Raw genomic sequence first — 25,559 nt, forward strand, 5'->3', positions numbered from 1 at the left:
GTATGTGATTTTTGAGCTTGAAAAGTGTGTATCTGAAAATGGATTATTGGAGAGATGAAGCAAAATGAATGAAGGGCTTCCTAAAAGGGAAGAAGTACATTTTCTCATAGCTTGTAGTTCAGTAGTGGAACTCATTGGTGTGGTATATGAGAGGTCAGAAAGTGAAAACAGGTGCCAAAAGAGTTTAGACTACGTAATGTAGGATATAATCTCCTAATATATGGGAGTCTTGAGTGCAACATTTGCCTTATATTGCTGAATCACAGCTGTGTAGAAATCATAAGAATTTACCAGATAAAGTTCATTGTATCCATGCTGTATTTTCTTGGTTCTTTACCTAATCACCATAATCAGCTGCTCTCAGAAATAGGATATAGGCTGTTTATTTCAATAATTTATCACAGAACCAGTTTTGGGTAATTAACTTTATTTTTCCCTCCCTGCCTCCCAGATCTTCATTGAAAGAACAAGTAATAACAAACATTTGAACACCATCAACATCCGACACATCGCTAATTCAATTCGAACTCATGGAACAGGAATCATGAACACAACAGTGAGTATCTTTTGCACTGCTGCTGTTGGATTGTTTGTTTGTGGTTGTGCACAAAAACCTCTTCCTTGCATCTCATAATACTTTATTTGGTTATGCAGTTTTAATAATGCAGTAATAATGTTCTGTGTGAATTAATAAATCAATTCAAGGTGGCACAAATCAATATCACAATCTTTTGAGAGTGTTGTCACTTCCAGTTACATAAATGTTAAGGAAGAGATCTAAAACCACATCAAAGGAGGGATGGATGTTCTGATTGGACTGTTCTGGACAGTATGCCCTGATTTTCTCCTTAATGACACTTAGCAGACAGATACTTTTGCTGCAGTTAAAATAAACCTTGAAAAAATGCAGTGTCAATTTTTTAAAGTTCTTCTTGTACTTGTTATGTTTAAGAAATATCAGTTTTTCAATTTGCAAAATACAGACCTCTGAACACTTGTTGGAAAAATGAATTCTTACTGCAAATCTTTTAATGATGTCTGAAGTGTAGGTAACCATTTTAACCAGCCAAAGGTATTTGCCTCTCTGCAAGGCAAATGCAAAGAGGTGCATTTTGTCTGCTACAGCAGGAATTTATCATTGGGATTCTCAAGGTTGGATACAGTGATAAAGGTATTTTTAGGTCAGTGCTTTCCAGTGTGCTGCTTAAGTTCCACCTTGTTGCTGTTTCATTTCTTCTGTTCTGGCTCTATCAAAAAAAAGAGAATGAACTTGCTGAAATATTGAATCCACTCTCAAGTCATTATTTTAGAAGTAGAAATTACTAAAAATAAAGTTATAATGATTTCTTTCACTTTTCTTCTGAGAGTGGTTACTGTCTCAAAAATGCTGTTATGTTGTTTTTTGGTGATGTAGATTTATTCACTTCTGATTGCAAGTTATTTTTTGCATATGAGAAGTATTGAGATATGTAGGGTAGAAGGTTCTGCCCTATGAGAAAGTATTTTACAAAACTTTTAGGAAGTGAAAAAGTTGTGTCAGGAGGTTATGGAGATTCTACAGACTGAGGAAGTTGATCGTGTCTGCCTGTTTCAACTTGATATTTGTATTGTTTCAAAAGGACAGTTACAGGATATTCCAGATAAACTAATGGCTGTGTAGGGCAGGTGATCACCTGAAATACTGACCTTGTCCCGTGGTCCCTCTGCCTCTCCTGGAATAGAGTAGGCCTTCCAGGAGAATGTTTTTTGTTTTTCCTTATTCTTATAAAACAGTGAAATTAAAGTAAGTTGAGAACTTGCATTAGAAGTTACTCAGGCATGTGTTGATAACAGGGTGTTAGATGTCTTTGTTACTTCACTAACTTTCTTGATTTGACTGGGTTTTTTTCTTTTTGCCTTCTAGGTAAATTTCACTTACCAATTCTTGAGGAAAAAGTTTTACATTTTTAGCCAGTTCATGTATGATGAACATATCAAATCCAGACTTATCAAAGACATCAGATTCTTCAGGGAAGTCAAGGATCAGAATGATCACAAGGTATAGTAGCTTTTGAAGGCTCAAGAGTAATTTACTAAAAAGAGTGCTACTTTCATGTGACTGAAGGTGCACCAAACCATAACACTACTATTATTTAAATGTGTATCTCCAGACAAAGGGACAGCTTTTGTCCTGGAAAAATGCAGTGTTACCAATGTCTGTATTCAGGAGGGCTTTGCTTCATTCTGTCTGCTCTGTAAATATGGAGTTGGCTAAAACCATTCTCTCAGTGACCTAAGGATGACTTGATGGAGTTGTAGTCTATTGGAGGTTCTAAACTTCTTGTTCAACTCATGCATAACAGTTTTCAGTTTTGAATAATAAGTTTACTTGAATGGAACCCTAAATTATGTGATCATGTAGCACTCATTCCAGTATGTCAGAATTTGGGAATGAGGGTCTGGTTTTCCATGCTAGAAAACTGTCTCAAAAATTGGAGAGACAATATATTTAGAAAAATAGACTGCTAGCTTCTTTGCATATCAAGTGCTTATCTCTTATAAGAATTCTTTTTTTTTTCACAAGAAAACTATTTCACTTCTCAACTTGGAGAAGTGACTTAGTAAAATGACTCGTGTGAGCCAATACAGACAAGCAGGTATATAATTTATAAAAAAATAAAGCTGTAAATGTGGTGTAAAACTACATTACAAATGGGATTTTATTGATGTGATGAAAAGTTTTTTTTTCTAAGAGTAGGTAATTATTACAAATTACATATCTTTTTTTTCTAGTATCCCTTTGAAAGAGCGGATAAATTCAACCGTGGCATCAGAAAACTTGGAATAACCCCAGATGGCCAGAGCTATCTTGACCAGTTCAGACAACTCATAAGTCAAATTGGTATGAAATGCTATCTAATATGTTATAAATGTAATTAAATGGAACAGATCTTCATCACCTAGTAGCTGACCTTTTAGCTCAGGCTAAAGCTAGATTTAATTCCAGTCAGGTGGAAAGTAGTTCACTTGCAGCCCATGCTAAGTACATGCTCTCATCTAATTACACAGAAATGGCCTTTGCATGTCTTAATCTAAAATGCAGTTATAGCTTGCATAGATTCCTGTTCCCTTTTCAGTTCTTCTCTTTGTCATGGAACTGACTTTTATCCACACTGAGTGCATTTCCTAGTACTAAGTTCCATGTGTTTCAAAACTTGGCCATACATCCAGCTGAAGTATCCTGAGCAATGCATGATGTGACAATGATATTTTCAGCCACTGATGCTGTAAATGTGCAGAACTGATCTGAACTTACAGGTGTTTAATGCGCCCACTGGAGTGAATTTGTACGAAAGTGAACAAAACCTCGGTTGATGATGCATTTTTGTTTTATTTCTCTACATAGACTTTTAATAGCAGGATTCAATTTAACTTTTAGAACTTGGCTTTCAGAGCCAAGTTCTGTGCCAGAACTACATGGCAACTTTAATCTATGTTTCAGAGCCTATAGGAGCTATGAAGAGTGTGTGTGTGTGTGTGTGTATGTAATTACAAATTGCTTCCTTGTTTTTTCTTGTTTTTAAAGGCAACGCTATGGGTTATGTACGAATGATAAGATCTGGGGGACTTCACTGCTGCAGTAGTGCCATTAGGTATTTCCACAAATATTTCATTTTTCTCTTTGCTCCTTCTCTTCTCCTTGCTCTCTATTCTTGCTAATATTCCCTATGCCCTTATCCCCCATAGATTTTGAAAAGCTCCACTTATATGCTTTCATTTAAATGGAATTATTGAAGATAGTGCTAGGATTCAGCACTGTACAATAATGGACATAAATCACTAAAAATAAAATATATTCTATGAAAAAACATGGCAAAAGAGTGAATAGAAATACACATTAGTAAGGCGTATAGTCCGTAAGCCAGCAATTTGTCATGTTAAACAATTTTGAGGGTGCATTAAGGAAAAACAATACAAACCTTGAGGAATTTGGAAAGCACATTCCTTTCATACTTTTCTGTATAGATTTTGTCTATGTTTATGAAAGGTCATTAAAACGTAGTAACTTATACATAATAGGAAGTAGTTGGTTTTCTTGCAAATAATAGTAAACTTAGAGTTACCAAAAGTATCAATCTGTTAGAGAGAGGAGATGATAGCTCAGTAAAAACAGAAGTACAAATAATGGTGTGTATGTGTTTAGAAATGAAGTTAATAATGCCTGGATGAGAATGTATGACAGATGTGGCATAATTTGAACAAAGTAGTTCAAGCCCAGAAGATTAAATTAAATAAATTATAAATTAGTGTAGATACTTCAATGAACACAGACAGTTAATAATCCTAACAAGTAGTAAGTTTTCAGGTTTGTTCCTGATCTGGAAGATATCGTTAACTTTGAAGAGCTGGTGAAAGAAGAAGGACTCTCAGAAGAAACACAAAAAGCAGCAAGGTACAGTAACATCACACTTTTGAGGTCTGGGACAAGGGTGGGATGAGAGAATTGTCATTTTATGTTTATAAATGGAGCTATTAGTTATTTTTTTGTATATGTATTGTACATGTATTTAAAGTTCTGCCTTTATGCAAAAATATTTGTTTCAAAACAAAGCAAATAGAAGCAGTTGTTTTGAAAATGTGAAGCAGCATTGATAGTAATAGACCTAGAACCTGATTTCTTGAAGAAATCCTTTTCTAAAAGCTAACAAGCTTTCCTCGCTATGTGCCTGAGCTCTACTTGTAATATTTTCAGGGTCTTAGATAAAAACGATGCAAGTATTCTATTCATAGACCTTTTTTTTGAGATCAATTAAATCAAGAAACACTGTTCAAATGGGCTGTAGAGGGAGGATACTCTCCCAAATCCTGGATTGTGTATAGGCAAAGGACAAAGAGAGGGTTGTTATCCCAAGAGGTGGGTAAGCAAAGGGATTTTCAGCAGAAGCAGGTAGCTCATTGCTTATCCCTTGCAGGCAGCTGGACTCTGTGCTCAGTGACCTGACCCGGAATTTTGCAGAAGGAACAGAGTACTTCAAAATGCTGGTGGATGTGTTCGCTCCCGAATTCCGCAGCCCAAAGAACATGCATTTGCGGAACTTCTACATCATTGTCCCCCCTCTGGTGAGTGTTTGCATTGCACCGGGCTCTTGTCAGAGCAGGGTTGTGTTTAAATGTTTTGTACTAGACTGTAGTAGCATATATGACAATACCTTGTGACATTTCTGAGTCTTTGTGATCCCAAGACAACCTTTCATTCTTTCAGACCCTCAATTTTGTAGAGCATTCAATGAATTGCAAAGAGAAATTGAATAAGAAGAACAAAAGTGGAGCAGCTTTCACTGATGATGGGTTTGCCATGGGTAAGTTTCAGCACCCTCATTAGCCTTTGGGTAAGCCAACATAATGGACATTTCAGAAAAGTTTTGTTTATACTTTGTCTGTTCCCATAATTAAAAATTCCATAATTTATTTGGATATGTCTTTGCTTCAAATGGATTTGAGGGTTATGGTTGTGTTCAGAATTTCCTAAACATGGAATAGCTGTGTATGGGAGCAGACAGTTTTAACATACATGATTTTTCCTGATAGATTAATTGTAAGTTAATAACAATTAAAACTATATTTGCATGGAACTATCATTAGGCTCATCCATTAAAGACATTCACAAAATATTTTGCAAATTGCATGTTGACTTTAGTACATGGTTTGTTAATGACTAGGTGTGGCTTACATTCTGAAGCTTTTGGATCAGTACCAGGAGTTTGATTCTCTGCACTGGTTCCAGTCTGTTAGAGAGAAATATGTGAAGGAAATAAGAGGAGTAACTAAGCAACAGAAAGTGCAGTCCACTAATCAAGATGAAAAACTACTACAGACTATGAACCTTACCCACAAGCGACTGGAATTTTGTTTACAGGTACAGCATGGGCCTGGTTTGTGTTCTGGTAACAATTTCTGTTAGTATTCTGTTATTTCTGTATTGGGTTCAGCCCTTACTCATCACAAATCATGTACCTGTGTTGTGATGGAGCTCATTGAGAGCAAGATCCAGAGGATTGTCTACAGCAACAATGCAGAAAGAACATAAAGACTTAAGGTGTATGACCTGAAGGGAATGCCGTTGGTTTTTGTGATATCTGAAGACCTGGTTCATTGGAATTCTTTGTCCCATGGAGTTTGAAATCTAATGCAACTAAATGCTTTAACAGGAGAGACTATCTTTTGGTTAAACTTCTTATAACAAAGATCGCACATAATGCTGTGATCCCTCAGAGTTGCCTGTGTGTTAATTCTGATCTGTTTAATTGAATGATGCATTAGCTATCAAATAAAGGAAAGGTGCATTTGAATTTGGAAGCGCAGCATCTCAGGTTTCATTTGTGATATGGTGCTTTCTCTCTCTTGATTGGAGAAGCCTATCCACAAATATGTCAATGGCTATTTTTACAGCCCATGATTACATTCTGTAATGTCTTGTTGGAATAGATAAGGCCTGGTATGCCCTCATGGTTCCCAGGAGTGTGCACTGTGTTTGGTCCTCTGTGTTAAAAAACCACATCACTGAACCTTGTTCAGACACTGATGAAGATTGTAGTTTAAATTACTGGCTTGCATGATTTTCCATAGGCAAATTGCTCTAAGTTCTCACTGCTGCTACAAGCCTCATTTTCAGCCTCAGTAGGTCAGTGACAAATTTATTGCAGTAATGCTGCTTTGCTGAAGTTGCCCTTTAATGGAATTTGACATTTTCTTTGTAAAATGCATGTGAATAAGGTATGAAAGGAGGAAGATTTTCAAAAGCATTTAAGTGATTTAGATACTGAATTCTAGGTGCCTAAGATGCTCATGAAAAATCCCATTGGTATTTGTTTAGAAATTTGTGATACATTGATGCTCTTCTTCTTTATCTTTTCCCTTAGGAATTTGAACTCCTTTATTTCTCACTAAGTAGTGCAAGAATTTTTTTCAGAGCGGATAAAACTGCAGCAGAAGAAAGTCAGGAAAAGAAAGAAAAAGAAGGTGAGTGAATCTTATATGTAGAATATTTTGGCTAATGAGACTGTGTGCCTTAATAGAGTTTCTTTTTCATAGATGCTTTCTTGCATATAGGTTGATTGAGTATTCCAGAGAGAGGTTTATGTGATATGGGTGATTAAAACTCAGCAAGAACAGCTCAAGAACTCCTTTGGAATAGGTGAATTTCAAGCTGGGCTTCTGGGGTGTGGAAAAAAAAAGCAACCCCACAGAAGACCCAGTTGGCAAAAAAAGCCTGGGACAGGGAGAATTGCATACTTGCAGTAATATTAAATTCAGTAACTTCAGCATCATACTAACCTCTTCAATTACCAGTGTTGACTGGTGGTGTTAAATAAAGTTTCACCTGTTGTACCAGCTAGTTTTCAACTTATATAGCAGATGATGCAGTTAGTGTAGATATTCAGATGTTTATGATATGCTTGGTCTCCCACTGAATTTTGTATTCAAGGGGTAAGATCTTAATTTGTGGTGTGGTCTCTTGACTAGGTAATATTATGGTGTTTTGCATTTCTATTCCTGGTTATATATTCTCCCTCATGAATGCTGAAAGATTCTCTTGAGAAAATTATTTCCAGAGAAATGAGAGTGCTCCTAAGGATCAAGATATAGAAATGCAGTTTGGTCACAAGTTACTTAGAAACTCAGGGAACAGTATATTAAAAACTGAATTGGAAATAATTCCCCACTGTAGTTCTGACAAAGGCACAAGTAACCTGTGAAATTACAGTCACTAGAGAAAAAGATCAGTTTTCTTATGTGCTAGAAAAACAGTTTGTAAAGAAAATCTCTTTTAGCATGAATTTATATTTGATCATATTCAGTGAAGTTGCTCAGATAAATATTCTGTGCCGGAAAAAAAAAAAAAGAGACAAATCTGAAGAACTCCAAGCAGTGTGAGAAGAATAGACATGCTGCTCTGGAGTCTGTAGAAGACCATTTTGGAGACGATCAGCTAATTATATTTTAGGTTAAATATTCTCTGTTGTGGTACCTGTTCGGTTCCCCAGGCAATGTGTTATGCAGTGGGAAAAGCTGGAAATGCATACCAGAGTGGAAAGTTTTGAACATGGTAATATCTATGCCCTCTACCATGATATTTGGACTTGGACTCTGAAAAATGTATGGGCATTGTATATGTAATTTTGAGACAAGTACTGCTGGTTGAAGAACCTTTCACCCCAAATATGAATTTCTTCATAGGGCCAGGACCTCTTGTGCTGCAATGTCATGTTGCATATGCTGATCATGAAATACTGCATGAGATGTTGCTGTGACATCGTATATATATGCTAGGATTTGAGGAGTTTTGTTTTGAAGTGTTAAACATGATCTATGCCTTTATTTTTTATTTTCTTAGAAGAATCTGGTAAAGCAAGCAATGGAGATCTTTCCAACTCTACGCCTGCAGAGCCTGTTGTGAAATGACATGGCTGGTATGGGTGATGATTACTTACTCAAATAACTCATGTCCTTGTCTTCATCAGTAACACCCTGTAGGAGTTAAAGCTCTAGATTTGATTTACTTGCTCTGTTAAATCCAAGAGAAAATGTACAGTAGTATACTAGCATCCACTGAAGCTAGGTCTGTGTTTGTCTATATTTCCTGTAGAAACTCCTATTTTTCAGGAGTTTGCATTATTTACAGCACTTTCTTTAGATTGAAAATAATTTAATAAAATGTTGTCCTTGGAGGTAGTTATTTTAAAGTACAGATATGCAGATAAAAAAATCCTCATCAATTTCTAGATGCATTCTTGCATCTCTGTCATAGCATTTAAAAAAATCCATACTCATAGGCTGTTGGTCCAAGATTTGAACTGGCATCTCTTCAACCAGAAAAAAACCTTGAATCTAGATATTGGGTCTGTCTGTTGTCCAAAAAATGAGACATGTCATTGTGCAGTCCTGTTGCATTTAATGCAGTCACAGATTACACTGTGGGTGTAACAGTGTATGTTGTGAATATATGTTAAATCTATTACACAAAATGGAAGTGCTTATTACTGCTTAATTCCAAATCCCCTTGTTATTATTATAGACAGCATTTGTACTGTGGGAGCTTAGGATCCCATCAAATATTTATTTTCTCATTTTTCCCCCTTATCAAAGAATGGGAAAACAAGAAAAGTGAACGTAACAAATTACTTCTCATTTCATACTGAAGGTCTGATTTGCATCCACAGAAGTAAGGAAATCCAGAGCCGAGACAGAACCACAATCAGCTCTTCCTTTTATGACCAGACACTGTGATGGGTGTCTGTACCTATTAAGTGATCTTACAGTTCATATATGTTGTGCCTAATTGCAAGTTTCAGCCTCAATTCTGTATTTCCTAGCCTTTGTAGGTCTGTTGTACCGTGTGTTGTTCATACAGTCTTACATGCCTGATTATTAACAATAATTGCACTGCAGGCTCAGAAGCTGCTGAACACTGTGAGAACTCTGTATAACATGTGTCCATGCCTGCAAGTAGAGGTTCTAGATTGTGAAAGAGTTACTTGGATTCCTAACTTAAGTAGCTAGACTTAGCTTAAAAGAAAACACCACTTCTATTAAAATATACAGGTGTGTTTTAATCTCACAGAACATAACACCCTTCTAGTTCTTACCAACCAGAATAAACTATTCTAGTCAGTCCAGCTGAGAGAATTACCCTTGGGTTTTTTTTTTTGGCACTCTTAAACTCTCTTTTTAGACCAAACTTGCTTTAATACGTGTTTTAGTGGTTCAGATTGTTCCACCCACTCTCGGGTCATTGGTTAAAACAATTCCTGATGTATTTTTGATTCACCCTTTCCTGCCAGTCACTTCAACATTCAGACAGCAAGGATGAATGTTTTGTTGCAACTGGAAAGACCAGACTGATACGAACGTTCCATTTGTTGGTTCTGAGAACATGACACACAAGCTTCATGGACTGTTAAAATCAGCTGGGCTCATTAAAGTTTTTATTTTTAATTCATTATAACTGCCCTAAAGAATGCTGCATTACTTGATTTATATTTTTGCTTTTTTACTTTGATACAGGTTTGTGGGTTTTTTTTTTTTTAATTTGTGTACACTTTTTTTGACCAAACTGTGCCCGCACTGAATGCTCAGTAGCACTGCCAAGATCAGCATTCTTGCTGCTGCTTCCCATCCTGCTGCAGTTGCTGTGCCCATCCTTCCACATTCCCATCTCTGCTGAAGTCACCTAAGTTCGCGGAGTGGAATGGCTAAGTGGTGCGTTTCCTCCTTCCACAGCAACGGCAGAATCACCCATAGATGGTGTTCCTTTCCCCAGGATGGCCTTGCTTAGGGAGCCATGTATGGTGAAGACACAGCCCACACTCTAGTCTGCACTTGTATTTTCCCTTCTACATCTTTTTTTTTCTTTTGGAAAGACATTATCTTGCTATGGTAAGACTTTGCAGTTGAACATAACGTGAACTGAGCGCTGTCTTCATGTACAGTGGTTAACAAATTCATGTGGTTCTGGTGATGGAAATTCTAGAGGAAAGACATAGCCTATTTTTATAGACGCCTGTTTAATCTGGGAGAACTGAATGTATACTCTATGTGGCAAAAAGATATACATACACAAATATGTACAGTGATAATAGAGCTATTCTTGCTAATATAGGACTGTAGTTTGTATTTCCTTCTTTCTCTTTGTCATGTAGCAGCACAGACATGCAGAAAGATTTTTCTTACCTGAAATCCAAGGTGGGTCATGGGTTTGGATGTCACACGTGACACTGAGTTGAATTAAATCCTTTTTTCTCCCCACAAGGAAGTGGAAGGGGGGCAAAATTCATGCTGTGGTGCTACTACTCTTTCTGTTGCTTTTGGCCTCCTGTTGCAATTACAGGAACTAAATGGACCCTAAGTGGTTGTCTGGAGATGAGACAATGGAGCTAAAACAAAAAGTCCTCTAAACTAAACCAGATGTGCTCACTCAGAAATTCCCAGGAGTGATAGACGTGAGGATGATGAATTTAGGTTTTTTTTTCTTCAGGACAGGGTTAGAACAGGCTGAAGGCCAGGCTCTCACCTCCAGCAGGCAGCTGCCACCACTGCCCTCAGGTGTTCAGCCTTGTGCCAAGGCTGCTGGAAGTGGCAGCAGCTGCTCTCCCAGGGGTTGTGGCCACACAGCTCCCTGTCAGCCCTGCCACCAAGGGTTTGCATGGCCACAGCAGCACCCAGCTGCTGCAAACTCCTGGTGATGAAAGGGCACATTCTGCAAGTCCTAATGCAGCCTGGAACCAGAAGGAAATTTGAGTTGCATCAGACGTCCATCAACAGCTGTTTTCAGCTTCTCAGGTACAAAGGACCAAATGTAATACTTAATGTTTCCTAACTCATTGTACAAAAGGGTATTTTGTTACTCCAGTCTCTTTGGTTTGTGAGTAGAGAACATTATGTACATAAAACTGTGATAATAAATGCAATTTTGAGAACCTCATTCCCAGTGTTTTCAGTAACACCCATTCAGTGTTAATTTTTTTAATAAGAAAGCTTCAGCTTTTATTTATGAAGAAGTTTTTGTGTCAGTTACAGTTTTCTTCCTCGGTACTTTTAAAAATTTAATAACCAGTTAAATAGCATTTATTACGTATCAAACACTTCCAATCTGGGGTCTTTCAGATACTGTTGCACAGATTCTGCTTATGGAAAATCTAGTCTCTGGGTGGCTGAGAAGAGTTAGGTACCTTATCCTGATTAATATAAACTGTGCTACAAGTTACACCCCCCCACCTTCCCCCCAACAGCTTTTTATTTTGTCTGTTTTGTTTCTTCTTGCAAAGTAATGTTGCTGATGTTTGCAGGACAGAAAAGAAATGTAAACTTACTAGCCAAATCTCTCTAATGTCTAATCTCAGGAAGGTACTGTGAGACTTGTCAATACATTGTAGACTTGTAATCTAACATTTTATTGCTCAGTTTCTTAAAACCAAAGGTTGCTGGTAGACTCAGCTGTTGCATGTCACCACAACGTTAAAAATACAAAGAATTCTTACTATAAAAGTACTTATTTGTCCTACTATTACCATCTCTGGCAAGAAACCTAACCATAGAAAAAACTGCATACAGCTAACGTGCCACATTCATTGCCTACTTCTGAGGTTTGCATATCAGTGGTATTTAGGATAATAAATCAAGGAGGTACATTTTGCCCATTATTTAATTACAGAATGTGAGAGTGTGGTCCCATGGAAGGTAAGAGCAGGCACTTAGATTTGTTTTGTAAGCTTATTCTAGATGCAATATAAAAATAGATTATATTAATAGGAAAAATTTAGTGTTTAACAAATTGTTTTGTAAATACGCTAACACAAAAGCTAAATCTCATTATACATAAACTAGACTAAAAGTAACTTCATCTGAAATAAAGTAGATAGTGCATTTTTAACCTTCATTCAGATGCACATAATGCAAACTATGAAAATTGACTATGGTAGGAAATTTGAAGCTTGATATTTGTTAGCAGAGCTGGAAGCTCACGCAAATTTCAATGGAATGAGAGGCTGCTGGCCCTATAAATGTAAGAAATGCCATTAACCCTCGGTGGCTGACAGCTGTGCTCTCCTGCCCACCAGCAGCACGGGGCTCTCCTAGGGATTGTCAGCTCCGCAGACACAGCTCCACCCTACACATTCCCAAACGCAAAGTGCCTCGAGGGCACAGTCCTGCTGTGCTTGGGCTGTTAATCCAAAGGGACTCCGCTGCAAAGACACCACTGCTCTCCAGCAGGAAAGGGCAGCTGGCCTCAGGTGTGCGCAGGTGACCGACAACCAGAGATTCTTGTAAGAAGACTCCCTGCTTATGCTGCTCCCACAGGCTGCAGGAAGTGACAGGAGCTGCTTATGCTTCTGATTCCTCCCCTCCTTCATGCATGGTTCCATCTTCTTCTGACACATCATTCAAAAGTATGAACTTCCCATCACTTGTTAATGGCACAGACTTCATTAGCTGAGCTAATGCTTCTGGATCCTAAAGAAAAAGAAGAGAGGTCAGCAAGCTGCCCAGTATTCTTGCTAAGCTTTTGCAACTTTGTTTTTTTTAACAAGCTTTATTCTAAAGATTAGAAACATAAATAGTACCTTTTGGTTAACTAAAGACAACCCTTAGGGTATTTAAGAAGAAAAATAAATGTAATTAATTTTGAGCCTTTATTCTGCTGTTCTTTAGTTATTGAAAAGCAAGGAAAAAAAGTAACTGCCTCAAGAATTTATTAAACACATGCTTAGTGATTGTGACTAAAAGCTCATTCCCCATCTTGTTCTGAAATCTTAGCCGCAAAAATATACAGCAAATAATAACGTCACATCTGTATTGATGAAATGTATTTACAAGGAACCTGGTAACTGCCATTCATTTAAAGTGGAAAAACACTGTGATTTTCATCCCTAGGTGAGGAAAAAAAGATCTAAGTTTCTAAAAGTGAAACAGCAGTGTTTGTGATTTATACATCATCCCAAAGAATTAGTTTGGTTTTTTTTTTAAAACTTTGCTCATAACTTTCAGACACGAACATTTGGATTTATGTAATTTTGAATTTGGATTGGGGTGGCACATTTTATCTCAAATTGTGTTACTGAGAAATCAAACAATATCTGCAAAACTCTGTCCTTAGGAGGAGTAGCAGTTTGTTTTTCTTACGCACACCAGAGGTACCTGGACAGTGCAGCCAAAAAGCAGAATGTGATATATCATACAGATGTGGGGAATTAAACAAACTTACCCTCTGTGCCTCAATAATTTCTTTTCCCAAGCTAATGGCATAGCAAATCTACAATGAAGAAATAAATGTAAAGTTCTGTTCAGTTGTGGTTTGGTTTTTTAATTAAGAGTAAATCACACAAATGTAAGTGCAAACTTAGTCTTAAAACCAGGTCTAAAAGCAGAGGTGGAATACCAGTTTGCTATGCTAAATAAAGAACACTATCTTGGGTTCAGCTTCAAAGCTCACAGAGGCTGGTAATCTTTGCACTCAGCTTGGTTAGATTTAGTCACCACACTTTATTCCCACACTTGGGGGAGGACAAAAGTTCTGCATCTCACTCATTTCTGTTACAGCCAGTGGTGTTAGCACATATGGCTTCACAGCTGTACATGTCTCAACATACCTGACATTCCTTTTGTTAATGGTGCTGCTGGACAGCACTTTCCCATCTCTTAATGCTAGGATTAGCAATCCCATTCTTTCCTCCTTATACATGCTGCTGCATTATCTGTTCATTTGGTCCTTTTTAGACATAAGCCAGTAAAGGCTTCCATGTTAACACATGCTTTCTTGGCCAGAAATTGAGCTGCTCTTGTTTCTGTAGCACTGTTTCCCAGATGTGTAAGCCAAGAAGCCACACACCTGTTTTCTAAATGAAAAATTGTATTAAATGTTACACAAACCTTTTCCCCTTCTGTGTTGCTCTCAAAAACATATGCGCTCATGGAGTCTTCTCCCAGAGTCTCACTGAGGTGGATCACAAAGCCAATCAGTCTCCTGTTCTCCTGATGGGCAGCAAACTGTGTCACAGTGGTGAGTTCAAACTGGAAAAGAAATAGTTTATTTGTTTTAATCAGCTCAAATTAGCAGGTTAGCTCAGGTTCATGTGACTGAGTAGTCACTGCTGTGATAGAAAAAGCTACTTACACTTGCTCGTGTAACTTGGGTTTGAGGATCTATTAACCTGCAATTAGTAGGGAAAAAAAAGAAATTTTTTTTAAAGTGATTCCTGGTAATTTCAAGGGCATTTATAATAGAAAGGCAGTAACTCCAGCAGTTTTACAGATGAGGAAACATGCACAGAATCAGGTGCTTGAGCTGTGATGGCAAGGTTCAAATCTAGGCCTTGACTCTCAGCTGCCTGACAGGTACAGGTCAGAGCACCTTTCTGAGTCACTCGGAAAGCATCCTGAGTGCCTGGGCTAACACAATGCAGAGGGACATAAACACACCCCAACTAAAGGGAATGTCTGATACCGGCATATTCTACAGTGACGCTACTGTTAAAGGACATTGTTAGGAAAGAGAATCTTCCAATCCATTGTTTTGCATCTTTTTTTGTATCTTTGACAAAAAGGCCCTCTGCATCCCTTAGATTTTGATAGAACATTCCTACAACTTGGTCTGAAGGATCATTTCTAGATACTCCAGAATAAGAATAGAGACATTTCTTTCTAGGTAAAGTGACTCTTGGGATCTTGCTTCCTCAAAGGGTGTGTCTCAGAAAAACAAAACCAACGATACATAATTAACCACAAATTGTATGAAGAGAACAGAATTTTGACAAGTTAATGCTTTTACAGTACCTCAGGTTCTTGCTGGTGACCATGAGATGGGATTCAGTCATGCGGAAGATGTTGTGAATGGCCCGAGCGGCCAACACTTGTCTCATGGCTTCATAAATCACCTCGCACGTCTCATCGGACTGAACAGCCATGGACCCTAAAAACCGAACCACGAACATCTGCTGCAGCAGGGAATCTGCAAGAGAAAAGCCGTGACTTCCTTCACTGTGCTACTTCAATTTTCCAGTAGCTCAAACTATCAATGGAATTATTTTATTCACTTTGGAAATTCAACAGTAAGCCTGTGGTTGGTGACCGAAATGAGTGGTGGCTTTCTGCCATGAGTCACACAGTGCCCTGACCCAGTTTCAAACTGTGAACAGGCAGCAGTGTGGAGGTGGGGAAGAAAATTACTGCAGTTGCCTGGAAGCTTTAAAAGTGTGACTGGTCCTTTATGCTTCATTTGATAAGAGAATAAAATTCCCTTGCCTGTTTTGCTATCGGATGCACATAAACTGTGATGAATTTAGGACTCTGCACAAGCCTTGGCTTCCATTAAGCCTTGTACATGCTTCCCTTTCTTCTATGTCCTTCTGACCTTCCATGCAGACGGATGAAAACCTCCAGTGAGGTTTTCACCAAATCCTTCCTTGCTCCTTGACTGTCACCATAAGATTTAATGACAACTAAGCAGCCATTATGCAGCAAAGCCATCACTTGACCAGGCTCCCTTTATGGCCAGTGGTGAGCAAGGGAAAGCAGGGTGAATGTTCAGAGCAGTAGATACTGCTTTGGTTCTGAGAGCAGTTTTCTGACAGGGCTGCAAGTTCCAGGCACAGGGTAAGAGGAGAACAGCCAGGGCCAGGCACTGCATGTGCTGGTACAGGAAGGTCACTTTACTATGGGTCTCTTACTTCTGCTCCACAATGTCAGTTGTTATTCTTAAGAGACACTAGCTAGAATCATGACTAACTTTCTTTGGAAGAAAGAAGCACTGACCTTCCTCCTCATCTTTGCTGCTGTGTTCAGATTCCCCAAATGGATTTGCACGCCTGTAGAAGGAAGAATTAAATCTTTAATTACAGATTCTGGTCATCACCACAAACAGATGCTGCAATGCTTCATCTCGCCTAAATTCACACTGTTACACTGATGGATCACTGTCTCTGGCCATACCTGCCACCTCTGTTTTGGTCCAGAAATTCCATGGCAGGCAGTACGATGTCAAATTGGATTGGTGTTCCAGGAGCAATGAGTTGTGTGGAGTCTTGAATGCCAGCTGATTCACTGGGAATTATTTTGTCATTTTCCATATTCTTCACAGTCTGGCTAAAGTGCAAATGTAAAAAAAATTATGTTTCTATCCATCACTGACGCTCTACCCTTGCTCTGGAAGGGAGACAAGATTATTCAAAAATCCAAAGCAGGACTTAACCACTATGCAGACATGTAAGGTATTTTCCTATCTGCCTGTCACTGAGGACTCTAATAATTTATTTTTTTTAACCTAATATTATTTAGGATAAAAGTAAACATTGGTATATTAAACCTGAATGCAGATCAACTCTGAGCATAGGCTGACTTTCAGCAATAGGTGGCCATTTGTCTCCCTGCCCTGTCCATATTCACAGCTGCATTACCAGCAGAGACCTGCACTTGTATCTGCACTTTTCAGTGACAATCCCAACATCTCCTTAAGACCCCTCGGCCCCAGGCTCAATTCAACTGCACACAGTCCCTGCTCCATGCAAGGGGGAACGTTACCTGGGATGCTGAACTTCGTGTTTTTTCCCTAAGCTAGTAATGGGAGTCACTGCTTGCAGGGCTGTCTGATTTAATTTGATTGCAGCTGCCTATGAAAACAAGACAGAACATCTGTTTTAGACATGTAGTTTACCTTACCATCTGAAGAATAATGGGAGAGCAAGCTGAAGGAATGGACTGAAAGATGGAAAACAAGCTCCCACCTCTGGATTGTCAGTGAGATAGATCTGTCTGGAGATGTTGTTGATAGCACATATCCACTGTAAGGGAAAAATGAAACTGAAGTCTTCAAGCTCACTTGTATACAAGAATAATATTAAGAAAATATTTTTACCTCCTCATATTCTTTCTTGCTTTCTGCTTGAAGAGTTATACCCCTAAAATATAAACACAGTGTATAAGTGCTAACAGTGGACACCAGGATTCTTTAACTCCAGTGTTTATAGTAACATCACCAAACTTTACATCTATTAACCACCAAAGGAACAAGAATCATGAATAAGCTGCAGCTAAGACACCACATGTGCCATTCAGGCACTTGTGGGGGAGGATTGGAAGGAATATGCTTTTAATTTGGAAACACTCTTCTGGAAACCCAGAAAATCTTACTACTATAGCAAACAAGTTTTACAGGAAAGAGCATCTGAAGGGGTAGGTGTGACTGGCTGTCCTCAAACAAAACCTGTCTCATACGTTTTGCCTGTAGGAGTAGTGATCTGAAAGCAGTATCTTCTGTCTTCACAGTCCACAGCCATAACAGAGCAGTTATCCAGGTCCTGAATCAATCCTCCAGCTACTGCTCCCCTTGGCTGACACATCAAGTTGCCACCTTGAGTGAAGAAATAGAGTCTTTCCCAAGTTGTAGTCACCAGACCTGTTTTACTGATGAGAAGATGCAGTGATAAAGACTCGTAACTATTTAGAAGTAACTCCAAACAGGTATGAAACTGCAAACATATCCTGATGCTAATCAGAACTATATGTTCACCCTGGCATTTTTTAATGATGGGTCTCTGTTAAGAAGAAAAAGCAGCACCTGTTCCTAGCAGAGACTAATCCTTAATGAAAACTGAAAAATTTAATTAATTCCAAATGTCCTAGTTAAAAATCGTCTTTTCTAGTTAAGGAATAAAAGAAAATTGAATAACTGACATGAAATACTATGAGCAATTTCAGCACAAAGAATCATAATATATAAAAGTATCTACTGCAGTAGTATCTCAGAGTCCATCTCTTACTTAGCTATAGAGTCCTATAATAGTGTAATCCAGATTTTGGAATACTGTGAAAAATTAACAGATGTACACTCACAAAGGAAAAAACTACTAGACAAACAAAATAATAAACTGATAATTAATCAATCCCATAAATAGAGTTATTATATGCCACCAATATATCTAACTCCTGTGGAAGTTTATGGAAAATTTTATACGTAAAATCTACAGAAGTAATTCTACATATGATACACATTCAAAGTTACAAACTTGCATTGTTCCTTAAGCTTTCATTTATGTAAAAGAGAATATTTATAAAAATATTTAGTAACTACAAAATATATATTTTTTTGGTAAATAATGTATCTTCCTTAAGATCTGGGAACAATCTTAACCCAGCCTCATCAGCTTCCAATTTTTAGCCACTTGAATGCAGGAAATTATTCCTGTAGGTAAATTCAAGCAGAAACAAAACTCTGTTTTCAGAAAAATAGTCTCAAATGCCTCTAATTTGGTCGAAGCTTCAAAAACACATTTCCAAAGGTGACAGAGGTACTTGGTGGATGAAAAGTAGAGCTACCAAACTGATTCAGGACACTCAAACATCAATATCTGATGTTTATTACCTCCCCCCCAAAAATGTAGCCACTAAACAAACCAGCAGATAATAATATTCTTACTTTCTAAGATTAAGGTAGCCAGCCTTCTGGATGAGATTTCTATTGATGGCAGGTGAAGTTACATCAGAATCTGGGGTGTAAACAGATTCATTAACTGCAATTAAGTCCTGCTGGGAAATTCTCATTTTTTCAGCTTCGGCATCCAGCTCTCCCTGTATGCTGGAAAAAAAATAACAAACAACAATACAAAAAGGCACCCAAAGCCATCATTAGCCGTTTATACCAGGATACAGGTAACAGCTGTAAGCCAAAATGAACAAAAATACCATCTGAGTTTACCTTGGCGGGTAGTGCAAATATGAAATTTATTTTTTGAATAGACTTTATAGGAAATAGTGTTTTATAATATTAAATGAGCACATGAGGAATGTTGTGTTGAGAAATAAGAGTTAGGTTTATTTTTTGAGAGACAGCTTCTAAAAGTAATGCTTCTATGAATTTACACGGCTGAACACATACAGACATTGCCCTAGTATTGTGGCATAGTTCAAAGCAGGCTGTACTAGAGGATCTCTTGGCTTTCACAGAACTTTGTCTAATCCCTCCAAGTCTGTAACACACAGGAATTCCTGCCTTGACACCAACTAGTAACTGGTCATGGATTTTAATTAACTCAGAACAATACACTAACAAAAGCTGTAGCTCAAATCTCACTTCAGCTTTAATTTTTTGTTTATAATACTGTGTTCTGCTTTGGTGTGATTCAGAAAATATCAAATCTGAATTAAATTGGACCATATTTTGCAAGCTAATGCCTTTCCACTCCATCATTGGATATCAGAACAAGAATTAATTTTTAAATACAGTGTTTTTAAATACAGTGGAACTGCTGTCAGTTTTTACCTCAGTTTTATTTCAATGAATCTTTTAATCTGTCATTTTTGTTGCACTACAAAATGCTTTTGACAAAGCCCCCCTGGCACCTTCATGCTTTCTGAGACTGTATTACTCTTCCTAAGATGTGCTTCTCCCTTCTGTAAGGCAGGAAGAAAAGTGCTGACAATTCTGAAGTGATATGCATTTGTGGCAATTAGGCCAAGTGGTTACTGAGAACGTGTTAGTGTAGATATCTCCTGTGTTTTTACACCATTAGCAATATTCACTGTATAAATGAAAATGCTTTTAAATACCACTGAAATTCTGCAGCTGCACAATGGGTCACATCAGCTTGTTGTTCCAAAGGAACAAAGCTGACAAGTGGAAAGCTTTTAGCTTGACTAGCAAGCAGATCTGACTCACTGAGGCCTTGTGATCCCCAGCACTAAGGAAGGAGAGGAGTGGGCAGAACAGTTTTCAGTGGCTGTGCGAAGTGAAGTCATGAAACCCTGCCCTGTGTCAGTAATTCTTTGCTGCACAGTGCCATTCAGAATTTTACAAGCTTCTATTTTGGTTTTTCCAAAGACATCATGTTCCTTTACTAGTTACATTTGAGTTGTACTTTTTTACTGTGTGACAGACTTTAAACGCAAAAACCAGATTCAGCAAAATAACTGAGCAGCCTATTTTTGTTTCCATTTACTACTGCACACTGTCCAGACCTCAAATCCATCCAACTGTGGAAAACAAGGGCTTATTCTATGGTGAGGATACAATGGCAGGATCCTCCCAGTGCCTGTAAGACACAAGTAAGATGCCTTAGACTTACTAAACAATAGACACTATTTCAATGGAATTTAAAATCTGTCCTCCAGTCTCCACAAATGCTGTATAGACTATATGGAGAGATTTATTTCCCAAGTGAGTGTGCAAAGATATACAAGTATGAAAGTGCAGAAAGTAAAGAATCATTTAGCGAAATAATCTACTGTACAGAGCACTTGTTTGTAGCATGGTTCTCAAATTAACAAGTATGCATTATTTAAAGTGCCACCAGAGTGAGAATAAGTAATGATTTGGCTACAGCTTGATATGAAAGGAACGAAGCATTGAAGTCAAGGACTCAGTTGGGACTGTATTATCTTTATGGTCCATCGCAACCCCTTAACATATGCTCTCTCTATTATGATTACATTTCAAGTGTAAAGTTTATATTTACAGGGACTTAATTATAAAGAAACTCTTCACTACACGTAGAAGATGTGGAGGGGAGGTGTAAGAAAAAATTATCACAAAATTAGGAGTACAAAAGCAGTTCATTGAAATTTAGGACTTAGCTGAAGCACATTGAACTCAGTGGACTAATACAGCCTACACCACTGGATGCAACGAGTATGTTACCTAGGGTGAGGAGTTTTGTTTGCCTTGTGTAACTAAATCACCAAACACTTTAGGCCTTAAATCCTTATTTGAGAGGTTAATGGATTATTGTTGCTGTATTATTACAGAAGACCCAGTAAATATAAATACCTATAATTCAGAAAGCACCTTAAGTCTATCATATTAATACTAGTAACCCATTTCTAGCCCAAATTGCATGCTTTTCTGTTCCTGAAGAGACACAGGGATGTAAGAAAGCATGTGAACGCTTTACAGTATATAGTTTCTGACTATACTGTAAAAAATACTCTCTTCAGTGTACAGACAGCATTTACTTTTCCATGTACAAACATTTCCTTTCTACCTGTTGCTTCAACATAATATGCCCAACAATACAATGTAAGCATGGAAGGAATCTAATTAGAAAGAAAAAGAGGCACTCTCTGGTACGTGCTGAAGGTTAGAGCACTACTGCTCAGACTCCAAGGGAATGACAAAAGCAAACAAAAGCACTAGGTTACCTCTGAACCATGTCTGAAACAGATGACAAAAAGCTGTCCATTCGTTTGGAAAACATCTCTGCTCCTTTCTTAAAGAAGTTGATCTGAAAAATACCATGAAAAAGGGCACTGAAGGTTCTCTTGGCTTTGGCAGACAAGTAGCAGATTGTGGAAGTGTTAACAGTGCTCCCATTATGACTAGTACTTTTGGCGGGCGATCAAACACATGGGCAAAACAGCTGCGTTGCCTTTCTTGCTACTTCCCACTTTTGCAACTCTCCACCCTTTCACACACAGATAAGCTGCTGGCTGCTGACAGGTATGTTTTCAAAGAACTTGCTAAATGACTCAAATCAGGGAACAGGTAGCTTCTTCCACACTAGCACCGGGGCAGGGCTGGGGCTCGTGGTGTTAGTAACTACTGTGTGCAATGCCACCCTATCAAAGGGAATGGGACACAGCTCATCCATTAGATTTAGCAGTCCAACCTCACCATAAAAGCGACTCCACCATAAAAGTTTTCAAAGTGCTGTAGCAAAGTCAGTCAGGAAAGTGTAGCTGTGCTTGCAGAAGCCTCCAAGGGCAATTGGTTCTATCAGCTACAGTTTTACGATGGGTTTTGTTCTACTGAAGGAGCTAAAAAAGCTACTAGGGCCAAAGTGCACCTTTTGTGTCAGAAGATTAATTCTCTTAGCTGGTATGGCTCAGCAGGCACACAATAGGAGCAAAGCACTTGGTGTAGACTTGACCTTGTATTATCTGCTGCAGGGCACAGTCATCATTAGAGCCTACTGGCAACTGAGTGAAACACGGATACAGCTAGGATGTGTGTGCAATTAATTAGGGTAAACGCATAAAAATCAGTGATCTACTCTGCAAAGAGATGTAAAAGCAAATTCTTGGATGTTAAGCAATTTATTAGCTATTTCATCCACTTTAACTTGTGATTTCACTCCCATTCTCTAACCTTGGGACCTAGGATTCCCAAGATTCAGATTTCTGTAACCATGGTATATAGACCAAACCCTCCCTTTACAAAGGACAGAAAGAATGCCCTCCTAAAGAGTGATTCACCTATTCTATTTCTGAAGCCTGCTTCAGAAGGAAAGAGCTCTAAATTCCACTGATGATAAATGTTGATGCCAGTTTTCAGTCAAATGAACCCTCTATTAGCCACTGCTTCTTCCAAAAATTCCATTTGACCTACTCATTTGTCGGAAATGTGAAACTGCAGACACATGTTTGAGTAATTAATTAAGAAAATAAATATTTGTGCTGAAAGGCAGTTCACAATATTTAAGCATCAACATAAACTGGCTTCTGGTTATTCAGTCATTCCCATGACAACCTGAGACTTCTCTGTATAAAGCACTGAGATACAGCCGTTTTGCCAGATGAAGTACAGGAAAAGAAAGTTCTGTTTGGCTTCCAGTAAAGGAAACCAAAGCAATTCTTACACTTAAGATAATTACAGCAGAGAATCAGTGTGAACTCCCATGGTGAGGAAAGTGACTGAATCCTCATTTACTACCTATTTTAAATGAGGTACGTGGGATACAAAATGATTATCATGATGATGATGAGCCACACTCCAACCTCAAACAGAGCACCACATCCAATTTTCTGCTTTTCATAGCCCAATTCTCATTTTCCAAACACTTTCTTTCATCAAAATGAAAGACCCTTAAAATGGGTGACAGTGAGACTCAAGTGCTGTGATAATACTGGTTTGCTGATCCTCCTGATATCCTGGAGGGTCAGACTATCAGACTTCAGAAACACTCTATCAAACTGTTGTTAGAAGAAAAATTGGAAAAAGGATTTTCCAGCCTTATGCTCAATCCTCTCGACTGTTCTGTCCTTCCAGCTCTCCAGAGCATGCTCTGTTCCTCATCCTGCACACTCCTCATCAGTATGCTGAACATTATGTGCCAGGAAGGGAACTGCTACATAGGAGAGTTTGTGCAGACTGAGTAAACAGTGGAAGTAAATGCTACTGCACTGATAGCTCAGCTGTGAAAAAACTAACCCTAGGCTGATTTTGCATACAAGTGTATTGGATTTTCTTGTCATTAGTGTCTTTCCTGAATATCTAAACTATCAACTATCTGCCACAAACAAAATCTGTTGTTAGAATCTAGGCAAGCTGAATGCAAATCGTTTTCCCCCCACCCTCACTGTAATTTGTCAGTTCTCAAAATAAATCCAGAACTACAATGTTTTACACCTTTTCCCAGGAACATGTCTAAGTGATACAGACACTTTACTGTCAATACCTGTCCTCGTGTATATCCTAGCATAGGTTCCATCATTGCCACTCTCTTCCTGTACTGCAGAGCATTCAGGGCACAGTAATATTGCAAGGATGAAAGGTGCTGCTTTCTTCTGGCATTTGCCACTTCTTTTGCCACTTCTGCCTTAAGCTGAACAAAAAATGATAAAGAGGTTGACAGTGTTACTGTGTATATGGATATATTTACTGATCATTTTCAAGTTATTTTTAAATCACTCTCATTACAGAACTTCTCCAGGTTAAAATGAAGGATGAGAAACAAAGAAAGGAAATCAAAAACCCAAAGTAAGTACTTCAAGCCCTTTCCTGTCACAATACTTACGAATTTGGGGAGCCCCAGTGACTACAAACTGTGTAACTACCACCACTAAATATCTGAACCAGATATCTGTGGAAGAAATTTATTTGCAGCTGAGATCACAACACAAGTCTGCCAGTGCAGAATTCAGAGGTAAATAATTCACAGTATGCCATATCACATTGTGTTCCGTAAAGCATTTCCTTTCAAGGACCATCCTGTAGAACGGATTCACTCTCAGGACAGGGCCAGCCATACACTTTTTGACAAAGGGATGTATTTTAGAATAGCAGTCCAGTGGGCAAAGAAGGAGGAATGTAGAGCAATCCCACCAAGAGAGTTATGTGCATTGTTCAGTGGAATGACAATCTATACAGAGTATGGTAACAGGAAGGTACATGTGAAGAAATGGAATGCTTTAGGAACAGCAGACACAAGGCTTTGTGGCAGTTCACAATGAATTGTCCTCAGTGATACTGCATCACCACTTCAGCTGTACAACACTAGGCCTACATAAAGCTGTTTATAGTCACTTGGATTGCTTCTATCTGAAAAGCTCCCAGGGATCTGAAGGACTCTAGTTGAGCACAATATTTCATCACTTGCCTAACTTGGAGAAAACAGGTGCAACTGCTGAGTTGATGTTTAAAAGCTTTGTGTCTGCTTGGAAGTGAAATCACAAGTATTCTTGAGCTACTGTGAATTTAAGCAATGAACTCTCCAAAGTTCACAATCAACAACAATGCAGACAGAATGGCTGATGAAAACATTCTATTTTCCCTTTCACATTTGTTACCTTTTCATTTTCTTTCCTTTTCGGTAATCTGCTATACTTTGCCATGGACACGTCATGTTCTGTAGACAAGGAATATTATTGTTTTTTTAGAAATGTGATGTGTATGTGCACAGATTAAACATGTCTTCTTTGCTCTAACAGCTGCATATGAATAGAAAGAAACAAAACAGGGACACATACCATTGCTAGCAAGGCCAAAGAGATCCTTCAGTGTGCTTACTTCTGGAAAAGAGAAATCAAACATTCCAAGTAAAACCAGCTGTTATCACTTGGTTCAATTGAGACCATTTATGGCATATTTACTGCCCAAGTCACTCCAGCCCTTCCACAGCAGAAATGTATACATTTCTGTGCCTGTCCAGATCAGCTGCTAGAGAAATGAATAGGCAGATAGCTAATTAAGGGTGGAGTGAGTCTATTTTATTAAGCAAGTTGTCACTCTGAGAAAGATGCCTTATCTGCCAGTGTCATATCTCCAAAGAAGCACCATTTCAGTATGTTTATTCTGACAAAAGACCCACCACTATCAT

General features: G+C 38.3%; 2 protein-coding genes across 8 annotated transcripts in view; one reads left to right on the forward strand and one right to left on the reverse strand.

The window, feature by feature from the left end:
• The window catches only part of WASHC4 (WASH complex subunit 4), a 52,335-nt gene extending 27,337 nt beyond the window's left edge, over positions 1–24,998 (forward strand). For 2 of the 6 annotated variants that reach the window (XM_014256866.2, XM_088054722.1), the window contains exons 24-33: positions 452–556; positions 1,904–2,038; positions 2,773–2,881; positions 3,566–3,632; positions 4,346–4,432; positions 4,953–5,100; positions 5,243–5,339; positions 5,700–5,896; positions 6,900–6,999; positions 8,375–11,461. In XM_014256866.2, coding sequence (XP_014112341.2) covers positions 452–556; positions 1,904–2,038; positions 2,773–2,881; positions 3,566–3,632; positions 4,346–4,432; positions 4,953–5,100; positions 5,243–5,339; positions 5,700–5,896; positions 6,900–6,999; positions 8,375–8,442 — 1,113 coding nt within the window. In that variant the 3' untranslated portion in view covers positions 8,443–11,461. Of the gene's footprint in view, positions 1–451; positions 557–1,903; positions 2,039–2,772; positions 2,882–3,565; positions 3,633–4,345; positions 4,433–4,952; positions 5,101–5,242; positions 5,340–5,699; positions 5,897–6,899; positions 7,000–8,374; positions 11,462–24,162 lie in introns of those variants that run through there. The other 4 variants (XM_088054721.1, XM_014256867.2, XM_014256869.2 and 1 more) reach the window with 4 other exon arrangements.
• Positions 11,494–25,559, reverse strand: part of APPL2 (adaptor protein, phosphotyrosine interacting with PH domain and leucine zipper 2) — a 33,430-nt gene continuing 19,364 nt past the window's right edge. For both annotated transcript variants that reach the window (XM_005527860.3, XM_014256870.2), the window contains exons 6-21: positions 25,210–25,251; positions 25,030–25,088; positions 23,919–24,065; positions 21,664–21,746; positions 18,947–19,105; positions 17,746–17,934; positions 17,387–17,429; positions 17,256–17,312; positions 17,053–17,141; positions 16,465–16,617; positions 16,288–16,340; positions 15,310–15,484; positions 14,651–14,687; positions 14,407–14,547; positions 13,742–13,789; positions 11,494–12,990 (exon numbers count right to left, since the gene is read on the reverse strand). In XM_005527860.3, the coding sequence (XP_005527917.2) occupies positions 12,862–12,990; positions 13,742–13,789; positions 14,407–14,547; positions 14,651–14,687; positions 15,310–15,484; positions 16,288–16,340; positions 16,465–16,617; positions 17,053–17,141; positions 17,256–17,312; positions 17,387–17,429; positions 17,746–17,934; positions 18,947–19,105; positions 21,664–21,746; positions 23,919–24,065; positions 25,030–25,088; positions 25,210–25,251 (1,604 nt within the window). In that variant the 3' untranslated portion in view covers positions 11,494–12,861. The remainder of the gene's footprint in view (positions 12,991–13,741; positions 13,790–14,406; positions 14,548–14,650; positions 14,688–15,309; positions 15,485–16,287; positions 16,341–16,464; positions 16,618–17,052; positions 17,142–17,255; positions 17,313–17,386; positions 17,430–17,745; positions 17,935–18,946; positions 19,106–21,663; positions 21,747–23,918; positions 24,066–25,029; positions 25,089–25,209; positions 25,252–25,559) is intronic.

Source organism: Pseudopodoces humilis, chromosome 5 (assembly GCF_049639895.1).
Source record: "Pseudopodoces humilis isolate 2021_Gansu_Grassland_sample_001 chromosome 5, ASM4963989v1, whole genome shotgun sequence".
In the NCBI taxonomy this organism is placed as follows: domain Eukaryota; kingdom Metazoa; phylum Chordata; class Aves; order Passeriformes; family Paridae; genus Pseudopodoces; species Pseudopodoces humilis.